This window comes from Pleurodeles waltl, chromosome 3_1, assembly GCF_031143425.1.
Source record: "Pleurodeles waltl isolate 20211129_DDA chromosome 3_1, aPleWal1.hap1.20221129, whole genome shotgun sequence".
NCBI classification, from domain to species: Eukaryota; Metazoa; Chordata; class Amphibia; order Caudata; family Salamandridae; genus Pleurodeles; species Pleurodeles waltl.
Window position 1 is genome coordinate 1,309,498,782 of NC_090440.1, and position 23,305 is coordinate 1,309,522,086.

Genomic DNA, 23,305 nt, shown 5'->3' on the forward strand with positions numbered 1-23,305 from the left:
ATGGCGTTCCATCTAGGTTAATAGCCACTTGAGCCATCGAAGTGTCTAAAGGAGTATAGGGCTCTACTGATTATCCTGAAGTTGTGCTTCTCCAAACTAAGCACTCTTACAAAATACCTACCAGTGTAAATGACATGTGTAGTCCCTTGTAAAGTGCTCCGACATCCTACAATGTTATGAGAGGTGTTATAAAACAAATGACCTACATGTGATAGGGGGACTATGGAAAGATGTCAGGCCCTTATGATTTTACTTCCTTTCCTCACCATATATTTATGTGAAAAAGTTTTCTCAGATCTTATGGACCTGGCATGAGGATTCCGCTTTCCTAAATAAGATCAAACATTGAAAAGTTAGTCGCTGAAATGCAGTGCCAACCTTCCCAATAAAAACATTTCAATTTTTGCATATGTTTTCAATATAAAATAATTAAATCTTTAGTAATTCGAGCATTTGTTTGGTGTGTACTTGTTTGTGTATTGTTTGCAAATTACTGTTTTAATGTTTGTAATTTAAACTTCACAAATTGCTTGGGGGTACCTGGCATCCAGTAATGATTCAGTGGGGTCCTCAGGAGTCAAAAGATTGAGAACCACTGGTCTAGGCCAGAATATACCAGGCGCTAGACTCTCAGTCTCAGGCTAGGCCCTGAGGCAAACTCCCTGCTGCACATGGCCGACGGCCATACGTGGTAGGCGGTTGGATATTTTTGTATGGTAATAAAATATTACTTTACTTTAAGAAAATCTGGGAAATTCACTGAAAAAAACAAAGGTTAAATTAACGTTATAATTAGTTGAAATGTTCAGTAACAATGTAACATTTTAAACTCTAAAGACCAAAGAAATTCATCAGTTATCGTTATCTCAAGAAACTATAACTCGTGACCTAAGGCAACACTAACTTGCGGTGTCGCCATGCACTGCTAATTACCCCACATATTACATCACTTATGACAACTTCTATGACATCATTGATATCACTACAACATTTGAAATAAAATTATTGATGAGAAAACTGTGCATGGTGGGGGAGCAAGTTATAGTTACCTTAGGGCATGAATTTTAGTCACTTTAAGTAGCTATATATAGAGTTAAAAATGTCAAGTTGTTTGTGAACATTTCACCTAATTATAATGTTACCTTAACCTTTGTTTTTACCAATAAATAATATATGTATATATACACACACACACACACACACTAGTGGCAGTCACCACTAGGTATAGTTAAGTCTGCTTTTCCATAGCCTTTTTTGGTTTGCTTACAACTTTGGACCTGTGTGATGAATCTTTACAAAACTTTACATTCACTGCTTATGACCTCACATATGACGTCATTCATGACATGTTCTGTGGCATCATTGATGACATCTCCATTGACCTCACTGATGACATCACTCATGACATCTCAAATGACATCACTCATGACATCATCCAGTCAGTATGCTAGTTTGTTTTACAGTTTAAATAGAGGGATGTGACTACTGTAGTACTTTTCTACTTAATTTTGTACACCCTAAGTCCAGCTAATGGTTGGTGTCTAAAAATGCACGTGCCCCTAAAGAACCATAGATGTGTAGAGGTATTGAACACTTAATAAATGTTTGCTTTGAAGAGTAACTCTGTGTTGAAGCAAAAGTTGAGTTGTATTCATTATGGTCCACACAATGTTTTGGTTCTGCAGAAAAGCTTTGAAACAGGAGAAAGACACTACATAGTAGATACTAACTTTTCCAAGCATCTTTTAGACCTGTCAGCCCTGGGCATGGTTTTCCCTGTCTTTTGGCTACTGAATTCCTGTTTTTGAAACTGTGCTGAATTTAGTTTTTGCTGACTTTAGGACATTGGACACTTTACCACTGCTGATAACTGCTAAAGTGCAAGTGCTCTCTGTATAAATGGCATTGGTGATTGGTTTATCAATGATTGCATATTTGAATTACCAGTAAGTCCCTAAAATAATGCACCAGGTGTGCCCAGGGCCTGTACTACCTGTCTAGTCCAGGCCTGCAACACTGATTTTGCTACCCACATGAGTGGCCCTGCAAACATATCTTAAGCTAGTCATTGCAGTGTCTGTGTGTGCAGTTGCCGTTTCGACCTGGCAAGTGAACTCACTTGTTAGGCCCAAACCTTCCCTTTTACTACATGTAAGTCACTCCTAACTTAGGTCCAAGGCAGCCCCATTGGCAGGGTGCAGTGTATTTAAATGGTAGGACATGTACTTGAGTGTTTTACATTTCCTGATTGTGAACTACTGCTAAAATCTGTTTTCACTTTTGCAAGGACTCTCTCTCCCATGGGGTAACTTGGGGATTGCCTTGAAATATATTTTAATTGTAATTTACCATTGGGAGCAGATAGAGATTTGGAGTTTGGGGTCTCTGAATTCACAATTTAAAAATACATATTTTGTTGAAGTTGGTTTTTAAATTGTAAGTTTAAAAATGCCACTTTGGGGCATGGCCAAGATGGCGGCGTGAGCGGACGCATTGGTCCGAGCTCTGCCGCCTGGGCCCTTAATTTGCTTCGAGAATGCGGGGCCGGCCAGCCGTTGGGACCGGAGGGGGCATCGGAGGCTCTGTGCGAGCCCGAAGAGCGAGAGGCCGGTGCGGCCGAGAGCGCGGATCCAGGTGCTCCGGATCCACGCCTGAGGCTGGAGGGCACGGAGGGCCGCGGTCTCGTCCGCGTTGTGAGCCTGGGCCTGACAGACTGCTGGCTGGGCGCCGGGTGTGCGGCGGCACCCTTGGAGGGAGCTGTGCCCCCACGGAGAGGTGCGGCCCGCGTTGGAGGCCCAGTGGAGACCTGGAGCCGGGGCCCTGGTGACACCCGGGGCATCCCTGCTGGGCCCTTCCGGGGGGAACCCCAACAAGGAGAGAGAGCGAATCAGAGGGCTTGGCAGTCGATGGGAGCTGGTGCTGAGGTCCCTGAGAGGCTCAGTGGACCAGTGCCGCAGTCCAGCGTTGCGGGCGACACGCGAGGGCCTTACCCAAAGCAGAGGTGATCGGTGCTGCGAGGAGGCCCATGGACTGTCCTGCGACAGAAGGCTGGTGACCTCAGTGAGGGTCTGAGGCCCGGAAGACGTGGCCTACAGTGACACTGCGAAGAGGCCAGACTGAGATATTTGCGCACCTGCAGTTAGTGGGCAGAGGGGATGGCGACCTCCAAGCCTAAGCGGGACCGGACGGTGCAAGATTTGCTGACCGGGGGTGCCAGGTGCCAGGTGCCAGGAGGGGCTCCGGAGGAGCCGCCGACCATGAGGACTCCGGAGAAAAGGAGGGAGGTGACAGAGGATGAGGCAGCTCCAGTTACTAAGGGCTTTCTTACCTCCTTGTTCGAATCACTCAGGAGCGACCTCCAGGAACTCCGCAAAGACATATCTCATGAGGTGAAGGAGTTTAGAGTTGATCTTTCATCCTTGGGTGAGCGGATGATGCAGGACGAGGATGGTGAAATTGCCCGCGGCGAGGAGGTGGCGGACCTGCAACAGGAGGTTGTACGCCTGCGGGAGCAGCAGGATCTCCTACAGATGACGGTGGAGGACCTGGAGAATCGGTCGCGCAGACATAACATCCGCATCAGAGGAGTGCCGTGTGGGGCTGAGAAGGAGGACATTGGAGGCTTTGTGGTGGCGTTGTTTCGCTCGGTCCTGGAACTTGAAGAGCCAGAGAGATCACCCTCGACAGAGTCCACCGCGTAGGCCGCCTGGAGAAGTTGGGGATCGCCCGCCAGACATACTGGCATGTGTCCACAATTTTGGGCTGAAAGAAAGCAAAAGAAGCGCAATCTCCCACAGGTCCATTTTAGAGGACATCAGCTTCAACTATACCAGGACCTTTCGGTTCGGACTTTGCAAAGGCGGCTTGAGTTTAAACCCATCACAGAGCACCTGCGTGAGCGGGTGGTGTCCTACTCGTGGGGCCACCCGTTCCGCCTTGTTTTTCCCTGGGAGGATCAGCTTCGCCAGGTGAAGTCAATATCGGAGGCTAACCGGATCCTGGGCTTGGAGGAAGAAGCCCCAGTTTTGGGTTCGAAGCTGGGACCGATCGGCGGGGACCGCCCGCGCTGGCAGAGGAAGTAAAGAAGAAAGCAACAGCAACGCCCAACTGCGTTGGAGCAGATCTCGGTGCGCCAGTCTGCAGTGTGGCAGCTGGGACAAGTGCCTAAATGAAGAGTGGTGAGGGCCCGCTGGTCGGCTGGAGGCCGCTTGCCACGGTCCTGTGGCTGAATGAAGAGGGTCTGGGCGGCAGAGCCGGCGGACTTGGTGGATGAATATGTGTGGTTCTACGGCCCAGTTGAGACTTTTACCTCTTAGGATGTGTGAGAGAGGACATTTTTGGTATGAGCACCCGTTGTGCATTTTGGTTACATGTTTGAATGCTTCCCTGCAAGCTCGGTCACGGATGGTCTCTGAGGTTTGGCTATGTGAGTTGGAGCAGCAGAGGAGCTGCTCTGGATCCTGGCCCCTCCGTAGAACTCCTCCGCACCTGAACAACTGTTTTCCTGTGCTGTATGACGGTTAGGTGTCTTAGTTTAAATGCCCGTGGGCTGAATAATCCAACCAAGCGATTAGCGATTCTGTCGGGTCTGGAGAAATCTGGGTGTCATATATGTTTATTGCAGGAGACACATTTATTGTATAAGGACACATTCCGCATGCGCTCAAGGTGGTTTCCTAGGCAGTTTTGGTCCTCAGCAAATACAAAGCATGCAGGGGTGGCGATACTGCTTTCCAGGACCTTCTGTGGGGAGATAGTGGGGAGGATACATGAAGTACAAGGCAGATTCCTGGCCATTAGAATAAGACTTGGGGCTTTCTTTTTCACTATCACTTCTCTTTATGCTCCGAATGCCCAACAGGAGGCCTTCCTGAGACAGGCGATCTCCCCAACACTTAGCTCACCAGATAGTGCTATTTTGGTAGGAGGAGATTTTAACTTGGCGATGGATGACGAGCTTGACCGCTCAGGCCAACACTTTGGACAAGCAGGGGCCTTATCGGAGGCGGGGAGTCAGTGGCTGGTTGATTGTGGGTTGGAGGATGTGTGGAGAAAGTTGCATCCTACATTCCGAGATTACTCCTTTTACTCTGCGGCAACCAAGACTTACGCTCGGCTTGATCTTTTCCTGGCCTCGCAGGAATTTGCCTCCCGGGTCAGGGAGGCCACGATTCAACCCAGATCCTTGGCTGATCATGCCCCAATTACCGTGGAGGTTACTGTGGGGGGGGGGGGGGGCGGGTGGGTACTCCGAGCTGGCGCTTTCGGGATTCCCTGCTCCAGAGTGAGACAACGGTAGAGTCACTTTGACGTGCAATCGAGGACTACCTTAGCTTTAATGATGATGGTAGCACTTCAATGGAGACAGTATGGGAGACTATGAAGGCAGTAGTGCGGGGCGAGGTGATGGCACTGTCCGCGAGAGATAATAAGGCAAGGAGGGAGATATGGGAGGAGCTGGAGCAGAGGGTGGCTGTACTGGAGCGTTCCCACAAGTCTACTGGCGTGCCTCGAATCTGGTGGGAATTAGAGAAGGTGAAGCAACAGCTGAAGAGGCTGGATTGAGATAGAGCGGAGTATGCGATAGTGAGACTTAAACACAAATTCTATGTTGGGAGCAATAGGTGCGGGAAGCTATTGGCATACCGGTTGCGAGCGCAGCGTGCAGCGTCCGCAATAAAACTGATCCATTCCCCTTCTGGAATGGAGGCGTATACGAGTGATCAGATTGCAGAGGCTTTTTGCGGAGTTCTACCGGGGTTTATACGCGCCTGATGAGGGAGAAGACGCAGCATTGGATTCATTCTTAGAGGGCATAGCAATTACGCCCCTTGGTGAGAAGGAGGCGTCTCTGTTGGACTAGCCGATAAGGTTGGAAGAGGTTATATCAGCAATTTCTCGACTAAAAGTTGGGAAGTCTCCTGGCCCTGATGGGTTTACGGCCTTATTCTATAAGACTTTCTGCGTGGAACTTGCTCCGCTTCTGGTGCCGCTCTTTAACTCTTTTCGGACGTCAAGAGCCCTGACACCTAGTATGTTGGACGCTACTATTGCAGTTATACATAAACCGGGTAAAGACCCAGAGGAGTGTGCCTCATATAGGCCGATCTCGCTCCTGAATATCAATGCCAAGTTGTTCACTGGCATTCTGGCTTGCCGCCTTAATTTCTATATGCCGGGTCTTATTGATCCGGATCAATTAGGTTTTATACCAAGCCGACAATGCAGCGACAATACGAAGCGGCTCCTGCACCTGTTGGATCAAACGGATCGCTCCCGCAGGGAGGCGCTTTTCCTCTCTATCGATGCTGAAAAAGTGTTTGATAGGGTTCATTGGCCCTATCTCTTTAAGGTGCTGGAGCGATTCGGACTGGGCCCCGTTTTCAGTTCCTGGATCAGTTGTGTTTATCAGTCTTCCAGAGTGCCGGTTAATGGTGTGCTCTCCCTGCCCTTCCCGGTAGGGCGTGGGACCAGACAGGGATGTCTGCTTTCTCCCCTTTTATTTGCGCTATATATGTAGCCCCTTGCGCAGCGGTTGCGGGACAGTCCCTTGGTGTCAGGTGTGAAGTTTTGCGGAGACCACCACCTCATCACCCTCTCTGCAGATGATGTGATCCTTACTCTGACGGAGCCCGCAACCTCACTGCCAGCGCTTATGGAGATAATAGCCAAGTTTCGTCAGGCCTCGGGATTTCGGGTTAATATGCAGAAGTCTCAGGTTCTCGGTCTGTCGGTGAGACCGGATCATGAGGCAGACCTGAGCGCTAGATACCCCTTTCTCTGGTCGTCCTCGAGTCTCTCCTACTTAGGAGTTGAGCTAGCGACCTCTGCTGCTAAGACGGCGAGTTTGAATTATACGACGTTAGTTCGTGAAGTACAGCAGGACTTGGAATCGTGGGGGAGGCATAAATTGTCTTGGCTGGGTAGAGTGGCGGCGGTGAAGATGACAATCTTGCAGTGCATCCTTTATGTGTTTCAGGCGCTTCCGCTGAATCCGCCTCCGCGAACGATAGCCACTCTCCAATCGGCGATTCTGAAATGTATATGGGAGGGGCGGCCTTCGCGGCTATCGCGACGGGTTCTATACCGCCCTAAGAGTGGAGGAGGTTTGGCGACTCCTTGCCTTCTGCGATACTTTCAGGTGACACAGCTGCGCTTTCTTTTGGAGTGGAATCGCCCACTCACTGAGAAACATTGGTGCTTCATGGACCAGGCAGTAGCGGGCTCGCATATATGGATTGAGCTATGGCTTCGACGTCGTCACAGGGCAGCTGGACTTTATTCCTCCTCAGTCACGGGGGTAACGCTACGCATATGGGATACAGTGGCCTGTCGAACGGGGTTGACGTCCTTTCCGTCCCCGATGACCCCCATAGGTGCAAACCCTGACTTCGAGCCTGGGCTTCGTCTGGAAGGTCTGAGACGCTGGTACGAGGGGGGCTGCAAAAGGGTGGCAGGTCTCTTTGATGAACAAGGGGTCTTGTCTTTTGATCAGATCAGGGAAGCATATGGCTTGACACAGGCAGATAGACTGATGTATTATCAGATACGGCACTGGTCTTTGCAGCCAGCGAACAGAGCGTTAATAGATAGACCTCTTACGCCATTCAAGAAATGGCTCTTGTTAAAGAAAGATGATAAAGGAGTCATCTCAGAACTTTACCGGCTTCTGCAGGGGGAACTGCGCCCACCTAAGACTAGAGGACAGCTGCGATGGGAGAGGGAGTTGGAGAGGGAATTCTCAGATGAGGAATGGGAGAGTATTTTCTGCAGAATACATCACACAGCATATAACGCAGCGGGGACGGAGACGTCATACAAAGTGGCCTCCTATTGGTATTACACTCCGGCGCGTATACACGCATGGGACCCCGTTAAGTCTGACCTCTGTTGGAGGGGGTGTGGAGGTACGGGTACACTTGTGCATCTACTTTGGCATTGTCCCAAACTTCATCGCTATTGGGAGGGCATTATTGATGAGATTGATATAGCGTTCCACACTAAGATCCCCAGATTTCCCTCATATATCTTACTGGGGTTGCCCAATCCCCTTACCTTTCCCTTGAGGTCGCTAAAAGGGAGACAGATGGCCCTGGCACTTAACGCAGCCTTACAGCTGATCCTAGTTATGTGGGGTACGGATAGGGGCCCGACGAGTAACGCGTGGCTCCAGAAGCTTTGGTTTCTCCTTGCCATGGAGAAACTCACACTGGCCTCGCAGCAGCGGATGGGTGAATTCAGTGAATTATGGAAGCCATTTCTGCAGATTCTATCTGCAGAATTTACGGAGTTGACATGCCTGGCTTATTTGAGAGTCCTGAGATTGACCTGAACCTTGACTAGAATGCTTGATTGAGAGATTTCAGATGGTGGAGATTTGGTGGGAGGAGGGATGGAGTGGTGGAGAGACAGGAGGATGACCCGGAAGCTGAGGGGGAGCATTGTTGATGTGTTTTATTTTATTTGTATGTCTGTTTGGTTTTCATATACGGGACTCGCAGTCTGGAAGACCTTTAAACGTGCTCCGCATGCTAACTGTATCGCTAAGAAGAGACTAGTAGCGAGGCTCCTTTGAGCAAGAATTAGAGACAGTTAGAAAGACTCTTGTCAGTAGACTTAGAGCTCCTGCAGCGGAAATATATACCATTTATTGTACTGTGATGTGCTGTACTTATATTTTGTATTTTGCATTTGCATGTTTCAGTGTTTAAAATAATAAACAGATTTGATCCATAAAAATGCCACTTTTAGAAAGAGGGCATTTTCTTTTTTTAACCATTCTGTGCCTCTGCCTGGCTGTGGAATACATGTCTGGGTCATGATGATAGTTGGGCTTTTTGTGAATTCACTCTATACTGTCAAACAAAGAGAGCTGAGGTATGCTCTGCATATCTTGATGGGTCTTCCTGAGCTAGAGTGGTGGGAGGGGCTGACACTTGCACCTGGATAGAACTGTGCCTGTCCTTTCACAAAGACGTCTCCAACTCCCTGGAGTGTGTCTAGGGCCAGGGCTGGAAAGACAAGGTCTTGTGGAATACAAAGACCTTCCTTTGAAGTTTGCCTTCTTCAAAGGCAGAAATGGGTATAAGTACTGGACCACTGACCCCACAAAGTTAGAATCCTTCTGTACTGACGACATTCTGTGAGGAAGAAGATCTGGCTGCTGTTGCAGGAACTACCACTCTGCTTATTGATTTGCTGTGCTAGATTGCTACTTGCTGCTTGTGTCCTGGGACTGAAAGGACTGGACTTTGTTTTCTACATCCTGCTTCCAAAGGTTCTCCAAGGGATTTGACTGAGCTTGCCTCCTGTTAAGTCTCAGGGACATCAAAGACTTCATCTGCCAGCACCTGGGTTCTCTTACTGAGAGTCCTGACTTGCCAAGTGGTGCCGAACCCAGTTTCTGGTCCCTTGGGAGTGAGTTCTTGTGTAAACAAGAAGAAACAAGTACATTGACTCAAGAGTGACTTCAGAATTGGTGCTGCGTGCCACTGCCTCTACCAGAGCCGTGGTCCCTGCTGAGTGCAATCACTGTGACTGACACCGCAGGCCCGATGTTGGCTCAGCACCTGAGAAGTCCCTCCACAGCGCGACTCCTGAGTGCCATGTTACTGACATCCATGACACCTGACTTCACTGCAGCACCTGTGGCCCTGTGGTGTGATCGCAACACCACAAAGTCGACACCTCGCTTTTAGACCTGTGGGATTCTTCGACCCCGCCTTGTCCTAAGGAACCAATGACTCGCCACCAACGCCGATCACCTCCCCTGCAACAGTAAGGAACCGATGCCTCACCTCCCCTGCCTAGCAGTAAGGAACTGATGCCTCACGTCACCGATAGCAGTAAGGAACCAATGCTGCACCAGCTCCAGCAATGCCCTACCTCCCCGACTCCGTGCAGCGTCATTGTTTCCTCGTTTTCCAAGGTACTGTTCCTGGGATCCGTGCAACTCCATGATCAGCCCGCAGTCCCGTGCGAGTGGCGTCGATTGTTGGGAACGACTCCATCAAGAGGTCATGATAACCTCAGTTGGAGCTATTTTGTTTCTAAGCGCTATACTAAGATTTAATCTTTGAAAATTTGTATCTTTGCTTGTGTATGTTGGATTTTTGTCGTTTTGGACTTGTTTTACTCAGATAAATATTGACTATGTTTCTAAACTGGAATCGAGCACCTTTGTGGTGTTTTCATTGTGTTACTATGTGTGTGTTTGTGTGTGCAAATACTTTACACATTGTTTATGAGATAAGCCTGACTGCTCATGCAAGGCTCCCAAAGGGGTGAGCAGGGGTTATCTTAGCTATGTGACTCCCTTACCCTGACTAGAGTGATGGCCCCTACTTGGACAGTCTTCAAACCACTGCCAACTAGAGACCCCATTTTTAATAGCATCCTTGAGTTATTACAGAGAATTGAATCAGCATAAATAATTATACTTAACATTGAAGATTGTGTGCACTAGATACTAACCTTTGTATGTTTGTTATGCTTCAGAAGATGGCCTATCTAATGTTTTCCCCACATTACAAAGGGTGCAGCTAGTAAGAACTTTAGCGCATTCAGAGCTTGTTTTTTTTAGCAACTACTGTCTTTTTTTAGAAATGTTGAAGGGAATTAACACTATTCTTAGTAGGTTCTTTTGAATACTCTGCGGTATTCTTGTGAGACTTTCACTCTTTGCAAATAATGTGATATAGAATCAACTTTCTTATAAGTAAAGCCTGTTTGCAGTACTCCTTCTCTACTGATATCAACTGTATTTCCTAAAGTAGGTTTGTGTGTATCTGAAGTTTGATACAGATAAAAACTGTCCCTAGTAGGGCATTTGTTTTGAATTTTCATTCACTATGTTAGGATTATCTAAACAGTTTTATAGATATTGAACACATTGTACAATGAGAGCTTTTAACATATCTGTGGTTGATTGTTAATCTGAAGTATGCTTCGTCTAAAGTGTATGGTATAGGGTCAATGTTGCACATTATGCAGGCGTTCAACACCTAAAAGAGTTAGTTCTATGTTGGTAGAAAAGATGTCCAATTTTCTCCTGAGCTATTTTGTACTTACTGTCAGATCTCAGACCTCTAATGCCATAGTAAGTGTAGGAGGCTGGCCTGGCTTGTAGTGGGTACCAAGGGGTACTTACACTTTGTACCAGGTCCAGTTAGCCCTTATTAGTGTAGAAGAGGTATCTAGCAGCTTAGGCTGATAGAAAATGGTAGCTTAGCAGAGCAGCTTAGGCTGAACTAGGAGACATGCAAAGCTCCCACTATACCACTGGTGTCATATGCACAATATCATAAGAAAACACAATACACAAATATACTAAAAATAAAGGTACTTTATTTTTATGACAATATGCCAAAAGTATCTCAGTGAGTATCCTCAGTATGAGAATGCCAAATATACACAAGATATATGTACACAATACCAAAAATATGCAGTAATAGCAATAGAAAGCAATGCAAGCAATGTACAGTCACAATAGATTGCAATGAGAGCACATAGGTAGAGGGGCAACACAAACCATATACTCTAAAAGTGGAATGCGAATAACGTATGGACCCCAACCCTATGTGAGCTTGTAGAGGGTCGCTGGGACTGTAAGAAAACAGTGAGGGTTAGAAAAATAGCCCACCCCAAGACCCTGAAAAGTATGTGTAAAGTGCACCTAAGTTCCCCAGAGAGCACAGAAGTCGTGATAGGGGAATTCTGCAAGGAAGACCAACACCAGCAATGCAACAACAATGGATTTCCAGACGAGAGTACCTGTGGAACAAGGGGACCAAGTCCAAGAGTCACACTCAAGTTGTGAGTGGGCAGATGCCCAAGAAATGCCAGCTGAGGGTGCAAAGAAGCTGCCACCGGATGGTAGAAGCTGTGGATTCTGCAAGAACGAAGAGGACTAGGAACTTCCCCTTTGGAGGATGGATGTCCCACGTCGTGAAGAAGCTTGCAGAGGTGTTTCCGTGCAGAAAGACCGCAAACAAGCCTTGCTAGCTGCAAGGGTCGCGGTTAGGGTTTTTGGATGCTGCTGTGGCCCAGGAGGGACCAGGGTGTCGCCAATTGCGTGAGGAGACAGAGGGGGTGCCCAGCAAGACAAGGAGCCCACTCAGAAGCAGGCGGCACCCACAGAAGTGCCGGAACAGGCACTACGAAGAAGAGTGACCCGGAGCTCACCCGAAGTCACAAAAGAAGGTCCCACGACGCCGGAGGACAACTCAGGAGGTCGTGCACTGCAGGTTAGAGTGTCAGGGACCCAGGCTTGGCTGTGCACAAAGGAAATCCTGGAAGAGTGCACAGGAGCCGGAGCAGTTGCAAATCATGTGGTACCCAGCAATGCAGTCTGGCGTGGGGAGTCAAGGACTTACCTCCACCAAACTTGGACTGAAGAGTCACTGGACTGTGGGAGTCACTTGGACAGAGTTGCTGAGTTCCAGGGACCACGCTCGTCGTGCTGAGAGGGGACCCAGAGGACCGGTGATGCAGTCTTTTGGTGCCTGCGGTTGCAGGGGGAAGATTCCGTCGACCCACGGGAGATTTCTCCAGAGCTTCTAGTGCAGAGAGGAGGCAGACTACCCCCACAGCATGCACCACCAGGAAAGCAGTCGAGAAGGCGGCAGGATCAGCGATACAAGGTTGCAGTAGTCGTCTTTGTTGCGGTTTTGCAGGCTTCCAGCGCAGTCAGCGGTCGATTCCTTGGCAGAAGGTGAAGAGAGAGATGCGGAGGAACTCTGATGAGCTCTTGCATTCGTTATCTAAAGAATTCCCCAAAGCAGAGACCCTAAATAGCCAGAAAAGGAGGTTTGGCTACCTAGGAAGGAGGATAGGCTAGCAACACAGGTAAGAGCCTATCAGAAGGAGTGTCTGACGTCACCTGCTGGCCCTGGCCACTCAGAGCAGTCCAGTGTGCCAGCAGCACCTCTGTTTCCAAGATGGCAGAGGTCTGGAGCACACTGGAGGAGCTCTGGGCACCTCCCAGGGGAGGTGCAGGTCAGGGAAGTGGTCACTCCCCTTTCCTTTGTCCAGTTTCACGCCAGAGCAGGGCTGGGGGATCCCTGACCCGGTGTAGACTGGCTTATGCAGAGATGGGCACCATCTGTGCCCATCAAAGCATTTCCAGAGGCTGGGGAGGAGTTCCAGAGGCTGGGGGAGGCTACTCCTCCCCAGCCCTGACACCTTTTTCCAAAGGGAGAGGGTGTAACACCCTCTCTCTGAGGAAGTCCTTTGTTCTGCCTTCCTGGGCCAGGCCTGGCTGGACCCCAGGAGGGCAGAAACCTGTCTGAGGGGTTGGCAGCAGCAGCAGCTGCAGTGAAACCCCGGGAAAGGCAGTTTGGCAGTACCCAGGTCTGTGCTAGAGACCCGGGGGATCATGGAATTGTCTCCCCAATGCCAGGATGGCACTGGGGTGACAATTCCATGATCTTAGACATGTTACATGGCCATGTTCGGAGTTACCATTGTGACGCTATACATAGGTAGTGACCTATGTATAGTGCACATGTGTAATGGTGTCCCCGCACTCACAAAGTCCGGGGAATTTGCCCTGAACAATGTGGGGGCACCATGGCTAGTGCCAGGGTGCCCACACACTAAGTAACTTAGCATCCAACCTTTACCAGGTAAAGGTTAGACATATAGGTGACTTATAAGTTACATAAGTGCAGTGGTAAATGGCTGTGAAATAACGTGCACGTTATTTCACTCAGGCTGCAGTGGCAGGCCTGTGTAAGAATTGTCAGAGCTCCCTATGGGTGGCCAAAGAAATGCTGCAGCCCACAGGGATCTCCTGGAACCCCAATACCCTGGGTACCTCAGTACCATATACTAGGGAATTATAAGGGTGTTCCAGTATGCCAATGTAAATTGGTGAAATTGGTCACTAGCCTGTTAGTGACAATTTGGAAAGAAATGAGAGAGCATAACCACTGAGGTTCTGGTTAGCAGAGCCTCAGTGAGACAGTTAGTCATCACACAGGTAACACATACAGGGCACACTTATGAGCACTGGGGCCCTGGCTGGCAGGGTCCCAGTGACACATACAACTAAAACAACATATATACAGTGAAATATGGGGGTGACATGCCAGGCAAGATGGTACTTTCCTACAGTAAGTCTTATATGTTTATGCAGGTAAACAAAGTGTGTCTATCATCATCAGTAATGTCATAAATGATAACATAGAACACCTCCTGAGTAATGTCATATATGAGGTTACAAGCACTGAATGGTGTGGCTGCAAGTTATAGTTAGTGCTGCACACTGCAGGCAAGGAAACCGATCTAAATGTTGCTCCTGCCCGCAGGGAGAAGCATTATTAGCTGCTCCCTGTGGGTGCTAGCAATGCTGGCTCCCACTGGATGCAGGGAGCTGGTAGGGGCAGCGGGATCCTTGGGGCTCCTCCTGCGACCACCAACGAGGATATTGTGGGTGCTCTCGGTCCTTAATGGGGCTGGGCATGTGGCTCCCCTCCCCAGGCTGCTACCAGCCCCAGGGACCCCATGCCCTGGCTCCCGGCACTATATTGACAGGAGGGGGCATGCTGCCCCTACCCCAGGTGGATTTCAGGCTGGGGGTCCCCATTTTCCAGGCCCGGGGCTTAAATCAGTCTGGGGAGAAGGGTGAGGCACATGTCCCCATCCCCAAACATGGGGAATGGTGTCCCTATGGCCAAAATTGGCACAAGAAAAGGGGCTGCATGTCCCCCCTTCCCTAAACAAGCATGGCAGGTTCCTGGGGATGAAAGAGTGGCTCTGGGAAATGGGGTCCCAGGGTCTAACAAAGCAGCATGGGGAAGGGGGGGACACAGGGCACCCTCCCCTTTTTAAGTAAGTGCCCACGGCGATAGGTTCTCCAGAGCCTCTAAAGGCTCTGGAGGCGGCCCCTACCGGTTAGATTAAAAAAACAAAAAAACAGCCCTAGTGGGATAGGGTCCCCGTGGCCAGGCCCAGTTACCAAAGCCTTTGGCCGTGCGCAGCATGGGTTGGCTGTATGAAGGGGTGTTGGCTGTAGGACCTTCGACCATGCACGGTGGAGGGTTTCATTTACCTATGGTAATTAAGTACTGCTTTACGTTTAAAAAAAAAATCTTCACTGAAAAACCAAAATGTAATATTAAATAGTTAGTGTGATAAAAGGATCTTTATTTTTTATTTTTTGTTTTAGTCCTTAGTAATTCACTGAAAGAAATCAACGGTTAAAGTAACATTATAGTTAGGTGATCTTGTCTGTGACAACATTAACGTTTTGAACTAAAAACTAAGCTAGACTAACTATAACTTACAACCCCGCCATGCACTGCTTATGACCTCACATTTGACGTCACTCACGACATGTTCTATGACATCATTTGTGGCATCACTGATGACATGTCAAATTACATCAATGATGACATCACTGATGACATCATCCACCCTTTTTACAGCATATAGCTGTATCAATTTCTGTGGCATTACACGTAGCTTAGTTCACATTAATAATCAACCTCAGGTATATGGGAAACCCTCATTGAGTCGTTGTTCAGTCTGTATACCACTATTCAGAGGAAGCCAAAATAGTGAATGCCAATTCCCAAAAAAATGCTCTACTACGGACAGCTTTTATCTGTATCAAACCCTTGTCACACCCCAAAACTACATTAAGAAATGAAGTTGATATCAGTAGAGAACTGAATACTGTAAACAGGGAGGGTGTCTATGGAGAGAGTTCTTTCTATATCACACTGTTTGCATACAGTGAAACTCTCTTGAGAATACACCAAAGAGTATTCAGAATAATCTACTACGAATAGTGTACATTCTATCAACCAGTTGTCAAAAAAGACACTATTTGATAAACGTAACCAAGATCCAAAGGTTCTAAAGATCATACTACCTGCAGCTTTCATACTGTGGTGAAAAGGTTATTGTCTGAAGCAAAACAAGCAAACGTACATAGGTTAGTACCTGGTGCCTGCACTTTTATATGTAATGTAGAAATTGTCATGCTGACATGATTCTTTCTAATAACTCAAGGCTGCTTACAAAAGTTAGTATTTACTATGTAGAATCGTTATCCTGTTGGCAACTTTTTCTGCAGAACCAAAACATTGTGTGGAGCATAACAAATGCTAGTCAACTGTCACCTGCACACAGAGTTACTCTTGAATGCAAACATTTATAACGTGTTCAATAACTCTGCACATCTATGTTGAATTAGGAGCATGCACGTTTTGGAAACACTTACACTCATTACCTGCAGCCAAGCTGTACAAATTCACGTAGAAAATGAATATGGTAGTTACTCACTGCTATGTAAACAGTAAAATAAACTTGCATACTCATTGGATGATGTCATCAGTGAGTACATTTTGAGATGACATAGAACATTTCATGAGTGATGTGATGTGAGGTCATAAGCAGTGCACGGAAGGGTGAAATTTATATTTAGCACTGCTAATTATTACTGGTGAATTTCTGTGTTTTTTTTAGTTCAAATGTTAATGTTCCCACTGATAAATTCACCTTGCTATAACATTACTTTAACCATTAGTTTATTCAGTGAAACAAAAATAAGTATATGTAGATATAGCTATAGACATATTCCATTCTTTTTGACAGTGCTGAACAGCATCAGCAAAAGGCACTAATAAACCCAAAACACAAGAACTATTGACTTATTTAGATCACTGTTTGAGCCAGATTCCTCATTTTCAGTCCTCACTGCTTAAAAAAGCAAAACAAAAAATGTTTAGGGACCACAAGATTTTTATTATGAGCAAATCAGACCCATTTCCTATACCCCAAGAATGCCTAGTCTTGATTCCACCTCAGGCTTTTTTCTTTTGCTACACCACACTTCTATTCTCTACCTGCCTCTGATAGAGGTTTTTTCATCGCTGCGTTCTTTGTCACTGTTTTCCTCTCTTTCTATTCCTCTGTGTAGGTAGCTGGCCCTTTATGTATTATGTGCATACTGTGTAAAGAGTCCAGGGGTTCCACAGTGAGTGGACAGGGCTTGCTATGCAATTCCAAAGTGCTTTATTTAGGGATATTGTGGTCGAGCAGCCTTAGGCTTAACACAGAGGAGTGCAAGACATCTGCAAAACACAGTATTCAGTAAATGAGACACACAGCTCAAGAAGGAGATCCACACTAATTTATAAAAATAGCAGGTATCTTTGCGTATATTTAGGCATCAGGTAAAAATCGTTCAGGTAAGTATGTTTTTCAATAGGAATTCTTCTCACTTTAAACAGTGCCACTGAGTTCTTCAATGTTATCCTATTGGAGGAAAAACAAGTCATGCAAACAGGTAGAGTACAGCGACTTACAAGATCAATCTACTGGGATTAAGATGAGTAGTGGACAAGGTCCAAGGCAGCATCTACAGTACACCCTCAGCGGCTCGGTGGCGGCCGGGTGCGGGGTGCAAAGCAAAACAGCAATGGATGCCCAATGCATTATTAAGAAGATCGTCACTGCGAAAAGAGGCTGCAGGATCTGGCCAGGAAGCCCTTCGAGCTGAACCAACAGCGGGGCTCTGGCCTCACGATGCTCAGGCACATCTTGGCAACTTTGGTCCTCTTCCCCACTGCTCAAGGGTGACGGGTGTCTAGGTGTCCTTAGGTGTTGGGTTTTTCTGACTGGAACGGTCATGGTAGAGGGGTGCTGCGTGCAGAGGCTGCAGGCGTCACTGGTGAGTCCAGGAGGGGTAAAACCACAATGGACTTGGACTCTGGAGGTCTGAGGAACCTTGGTGGCACCAGTGGTCCACTTCAACTCGGGTCGGAGACTACTGCTGTAGTGGTGACTTCAGATTCCAAAGACTTCAAAGTCCCTTCTTTTGGAGTTTGATGGAGAACAGGTCTGCTGTTCACGGGAGGTCTTGAGTCTTTTTCAAAGGCAGGCAGTCGTCCCAGGTTTCTGGAGTCACAGCTGCAGGACGAGTCAACTTTGGTGCAGATTTTGATGATGGATGCAGAAGGGCCGACAGGGTTGGCACCAGGTCAGCTGCTTCTTTTCTCCTCTTTTGCTGTTGAGGCTCTTCTGTGTCCTTGGTCTTCCTAGGTTATCAGGATCTCCTTCTCTGGTGCCAGGGGCTCCCCTAAATACTGAATTTAGGGGCTTTAGGGGTGTATAGGGTAGTAGCCAATAGGCTACTGACCCTTGGGGTCACTACACCCCCCTATATGACCACTTTCTCTGGGAAGCGGGCATAACCCTGTCCTAGAATTCCTAGGTATTCCATCCCAAAGATGGCTACCTCAGAAAAATAGTGTCCACCTTGCAGTGGCCCACCTTAGGGGTGGTAGTAGCCTGGAGGTGGCACGCCTAACTGACTAGCTAATTTTCCAGCCTGTCCAGGTGCCAAATGGGCTCTGGATGGGGGAATGGTTTCCTCTCCTGTGAGGGGAGCCAGATTGGCATTTCAAAGGTGGCAGCCCTTTTAGGCTTGCCGTCTTAGGAAGGCTAAACAGCAAGTCATCCTGTGGGAGGGGGTGTTACACCCTCATCCTGGACAGGCTTTTGTTCTGGGCCTCCTGAGAGCAGAAGGTTCTCACCCTAGGGCCCCAGAACCGTCTCTTGGGTGGCAGGCTGCCAGAAACCAGCCACTGAGCACACCAGAAGCTGGTATGGTTTCAGAGTGCACACTTAAGTTGCCCTCTAGGTGCATGTATTGGCAGATCCAACACTTGGATCTGTGTGGGTTCATCAATATGAGATGTTTGATACCAATCTTCAGGAAAACCATGATGTAGCTGGGGAACTCGTATTGACCAGTGCCCAGCACATGGATTTAAAATGGCTTCCTTGATCACTTACTATGTCTTAGAATTGGCAAAGACATAGCAGGGGCATATCTGCTTGTGCAAATACACCCTAACATGTAATATAATACACACTGCCTTAGGGCTGTAAGGGCTGCTAGAGGAGTGACTTATATATGTTGCATACAGTGTTAGGGGACATGGCACACAGGATGTGTGCCATGTCGTGTTTTAACTTTTGTCTGCATCAATACATGTAACCTACAATGGCAGTCTGCCATGTGCTTGGTGAGGGGTCCCTTAGGGTGGCACAATTCGAGCTGTAGCCCTTAGGGACCCTCTTTAGTACCCCAACCCCTAAGTACCAGGGGTACCATTTGCTAGCAATTTACACGAGGTACTGAAGGATTTGCCAGTTGGGGAAACAACTGTGTAGTTTTGGGAAGGAGCTCTGGTACTGCGGACCTGGTTAGCAGGAACCCAGTGCACTTTCAGTTGAAATCACATCAGATACCAGGTAAAAAGTGGGGGGTAACCATGTCAAAGAGAGGCACTTCTCCTTTTTGTCTTTACTCCTCTTGTTGCAGGTCACAGCCTGATTATGAGAAATAGGTCTTGGTTTCCAAAAATGATTTCCAGTGCCCCCTTACTCGAATCCCTTGAAAAAATAAGCACTTCTCCCATTGTTTTTTAACACACTGCCATCCCCGACTCTCGCCATTACCATCCTACTACCTGACTTCTCTTGAAGCCCATTTAATTCTTTTAATGAAAACTTGTGAGATCCAAACCTGCAGACAGTTCAGTTTACATTGTGGCTATTACAAGCAATTTAAGTTATTCTGCAGAATAACTTCTTTTATTTAATCTAAATTGCTGCTTGGTTCCATTTGCAAAGTACTCAACAAATGAGACCCTGAGCAAGTAATTTATTTTTGTTTGTAACTTTGCACCAAGTATATATGCTTGATAAAAAGACAGGTCTCTGAAAATGTGTTGAGGACCTGGTGGGATCCTATTCCCTGATAGTACTGGATTTCAGAATGTTGTCACTTGTTAACATTGAGTAGAAGTGTGTAAGTAGGCAATATAATCGAGGTCAAAGGGTAATCGGAGTTACAATTTATTAATCAGAATTTAGTGAATACAACAATATGCACCTGGAATGGCATCAGTTGTGGGTTTTATCATTAACCATTGACCTTTGTGGACAACTCTTAGTCCTGGCCTAAAAAAATACAAACATTTATACGTAGATGGAGACATTTTGGTCCACCCTTAACATCCATATATCTGTTTAACTATCATTCGTTTTGTTTTTACTCGCTACTCCTTGCAGCATGGGTCAGTGGGACAGTCCACTCCAGCCACTTGCTCATTTGCACTGTAAGTAATAGCATTTACCTGATCATGTGTGCATATCTATCAGCATAAAAGAAAGCTTCTGGACTGGTGGGTCAGACCTTTACTTTGCCAAAGTTTTTCTTTCCATTCTTTAGCTTTATTTATTTTATTCCTTTATGTATCCATGTGTGTACTAACAAACTATGGGCCTGATTCTAACTTTGGAGGACGGTGTTAAACCGTCCCAAAAGTGGCGGATATACCACCTACCGTATTACGAGTTCCATAGGATATAATGGACTCGTAATACGGTCGGTGGTATATCCGCCACTTTTGGGACGGTTTAACACCGTCCTCCAAAGTTAGAATCAGGCCCTATGTCTTCGATTTGCAGTAATTCACTAAGAATTATTTTCTCTTGTTACCCATACTACAGTTTAAAAGTGGTTCTATGCCTGTTTTAAGTATCCCTGCTTTCCCCATACTGATCGATCCTTCTCCAACCACTGAGTCCTGTAACGACCCCCCAGCACATCAGGGCCTTCTTCTCATTTCTTGAATTCTGCAAGAACCTGAAGACCCTGGCTTTTCAATTAGTCTTCTTGCAGGACAGACAAGACTGTCTGTACTCAGGTTCATCCTCACCACACACCTACTCAGGGCCTGGATACTCTCAGGTAGACAAGCAGCACCCTACAAATCCACCTTACATTACATGAAAATATATACAATAGGCTTTTTTATAATTCAGAATTATAATTCCAAGCACATAGCCACAATATGTAGGTGAATGCATGTTTGGGGGGGGGGGGGGTTTCTTCATTTTGTGGCATATGTTCCAAATGAAAAAAGAATAATAATGGCATCAGCTGCTAAGGCCAGATCTATTGTCTTTGACCAATGTTTGTTTAAAACAACACAGTTTTAGCACCAATGTTTTTTGCAATGTAGGAAGCTAGGCTATTCGCGTTTTGACTGATTTTCATATATGTTTCTTTTAAAAACTGGATTCTAACTGCATCGCGGCGCAGATATTCCCGATCTGTGAAACCTAGACAAGAGGTGAATTGATCATGCCTTCGAAACTGTGACATCATGTATGAAATGTTTTGCTCCATAAGTAACACATACTTCCTCTTTTGTAACCCTAAGGAGAATCCACATCACAAAGGCAACCCTCAACTACCTGAACGGAGACTATGAAGTGGAGGCAGGATTTGGCGGAGAACGCAACTCTTACCTGAAAGAACACAACATTGAAACCTTCCTAATTGTTCAGTGCAGCCAGAAACGGGTAAACGGAAAAACTCACAAAATTACATGATCAATACATTTAAACTAATGGGGTTACTTTGAATATCTAATATTTATTAGGGTCCACTGGAATTGTGCAATTCTGCAACAGTTGCGTTTTCCGCTTAATTATAAAGTTAACCGCATTTGCAACAAACTTCACTTTCTGCTGCCCAATTCCAATGTACTTATTCTACAAATTGTACTGTAAAATGGGTAAAAAAAAAAGTACATACACCGCTTGTGTGCTCAAAAGTATTCTGTGCTGCTCTGTTTAGTTTTATTGTATTAATCGGACATCCCGGCCTCACCCTAGTTCTCTTTGTGTGTAACTTACACAATCACCACTCTCACTCACCAGTCTCAACATCAATATTGTTATGGGTTTACCACTGAAATGGCTTATTACCTTATGTACTGTGGCTCTGAAACTTAAAAAAAATATATCATTATATTTTAAAACACTGAAAGACATGTATGAAAATGGCCGCTGATTTTACACTCATTGAATTTGCCACAACATAGAGCGCAGGTAAATGACCTGAAAAATCATAGTGAAAGTTAGATCTCTAAGCCTTAGGGTGGCCTTCTCTCAAGCTTTTTGCATTTTCAATTTTTTTGCTGATCTGGTTTTTGTTGGCTTAAGGACTTATCAGTGCTAAAGCGCATGGGTTCACTCCTTAAAACATGGTAACATTGTCTTACCCCTAATTGGCATATTTAATTTAATTATAAATCCCTAATAAAGTGACACTACGTGTACACAGGGCCTGTAAATTAAATGCTGCTAGTGGGCCTGTAGCACTGATTGTGCCACCTGTTACAGTAGCCCTTCGCATATGTCCCAGGCTTGCCTCTGTAGAGTTTGTGTGTGCAATTTTCAACTGCTGTTTCTTCCTGGCAACACTTGACAGGCCCAAACTTTATTTTTTATTACATGTAGGTCATCCCTAAAATAGGCCTAGTTAGCCCCAAGGGCAGGGTGAAGTGTATTTAAAAAGTTGGACACATACTTTTTAGTTTACCATGTCCTGGTAGTGAAAAACTCTTAAGTTCGCTTTTCACTACTGCAGGGCCTATCTCTCCCATAGGTTAACAGTGGGGTTAGCTTGAAGCATCCTTTAAGTGTCACTTACAATTGGTAAAGGATGGAAATTTGGAGTTAGGTGTCTCCGGACTCACAATTTAAAATCACAACTTATGGTGAAGTCAGATGTTAAATTTTAAATCTGAAAATGCCACTTTTCGAATGTTGTCATTTTCTTACTTCAACCATTCTGTGACTCTGCCTGTCTCTTAATACACGTCAGGAATTGGTGACAGCTGGGATTTGTGCATTCCCTCTAGAAAGTCGCACAGAATGGGAGCATGTGTGACTTAAATGGCCATTAACTGGCTTGATGGGGAGGACAGAGCTTAGCACTCCCTCACTTACACCTGAATAGGGCTGTGCCTCTCCCCACACAAAGGGCTGCATAGCCCCCGTAGAGTGTCTGGAGCCAGGGAAGGAAGGGCACGGACCTTGTGATCTTCAAAAGTCTCTTTGAAGTCTCCTCCACTTCAAAGGCACATTTGGATATAAGTATAAGACCCCAAAACCCAGAAAATCAGAACTCTACTGGAACCAAGGATAATCTGCCAGGGGAGACTGATACTCTGCAACTGCATTGCTGTGTTGGCCCACGGCTTGCTGTGTGCTGTGCTGTAGGAGGGACCTCCGTTTTGCTACTTTGCTACGCTGGCTTGCTGCCTGCAGCTTCTTGCCTGCAGTAAGAAGGACCGGATTTGTTCACTACATCCAAGATTCTCCAAGGGCTTGTTGGCCTGCTCCCTGTTCTCCTGCAGTCTCAATGACATCAAAGACTGCCTGCAACTCTCCTGGTGCTGCTGGACTCTGCCATCTGTGAGTCCTACCC

General features: G+C 46.7%; 1 protein-coding gene across 2 annotated transcripts in view; it reads left to right on the plus strand.

Annotated features, from left to right (window-relative positions):
- Positions 1–23,305, plus strand: part of ADCY5 (adenylate cyclase 5) — a 1,737,221-nt gene that overhangs the window by 1,095,163 nt on the left and 618,753 nt on the right. For both annotated transcript variants that reach the window (XM_069224661.1, XM_069224662.1), the window contains exon 7: positions 21,249–21,390. In XM_069224661.1, coding sequence (XP_069080762.1) covers positions 21,249–21,390 — 142 coding nt within the window. The remainder of the gene's footprint in view (positions 1–21,248; positions 21,391–23,305) is intronic.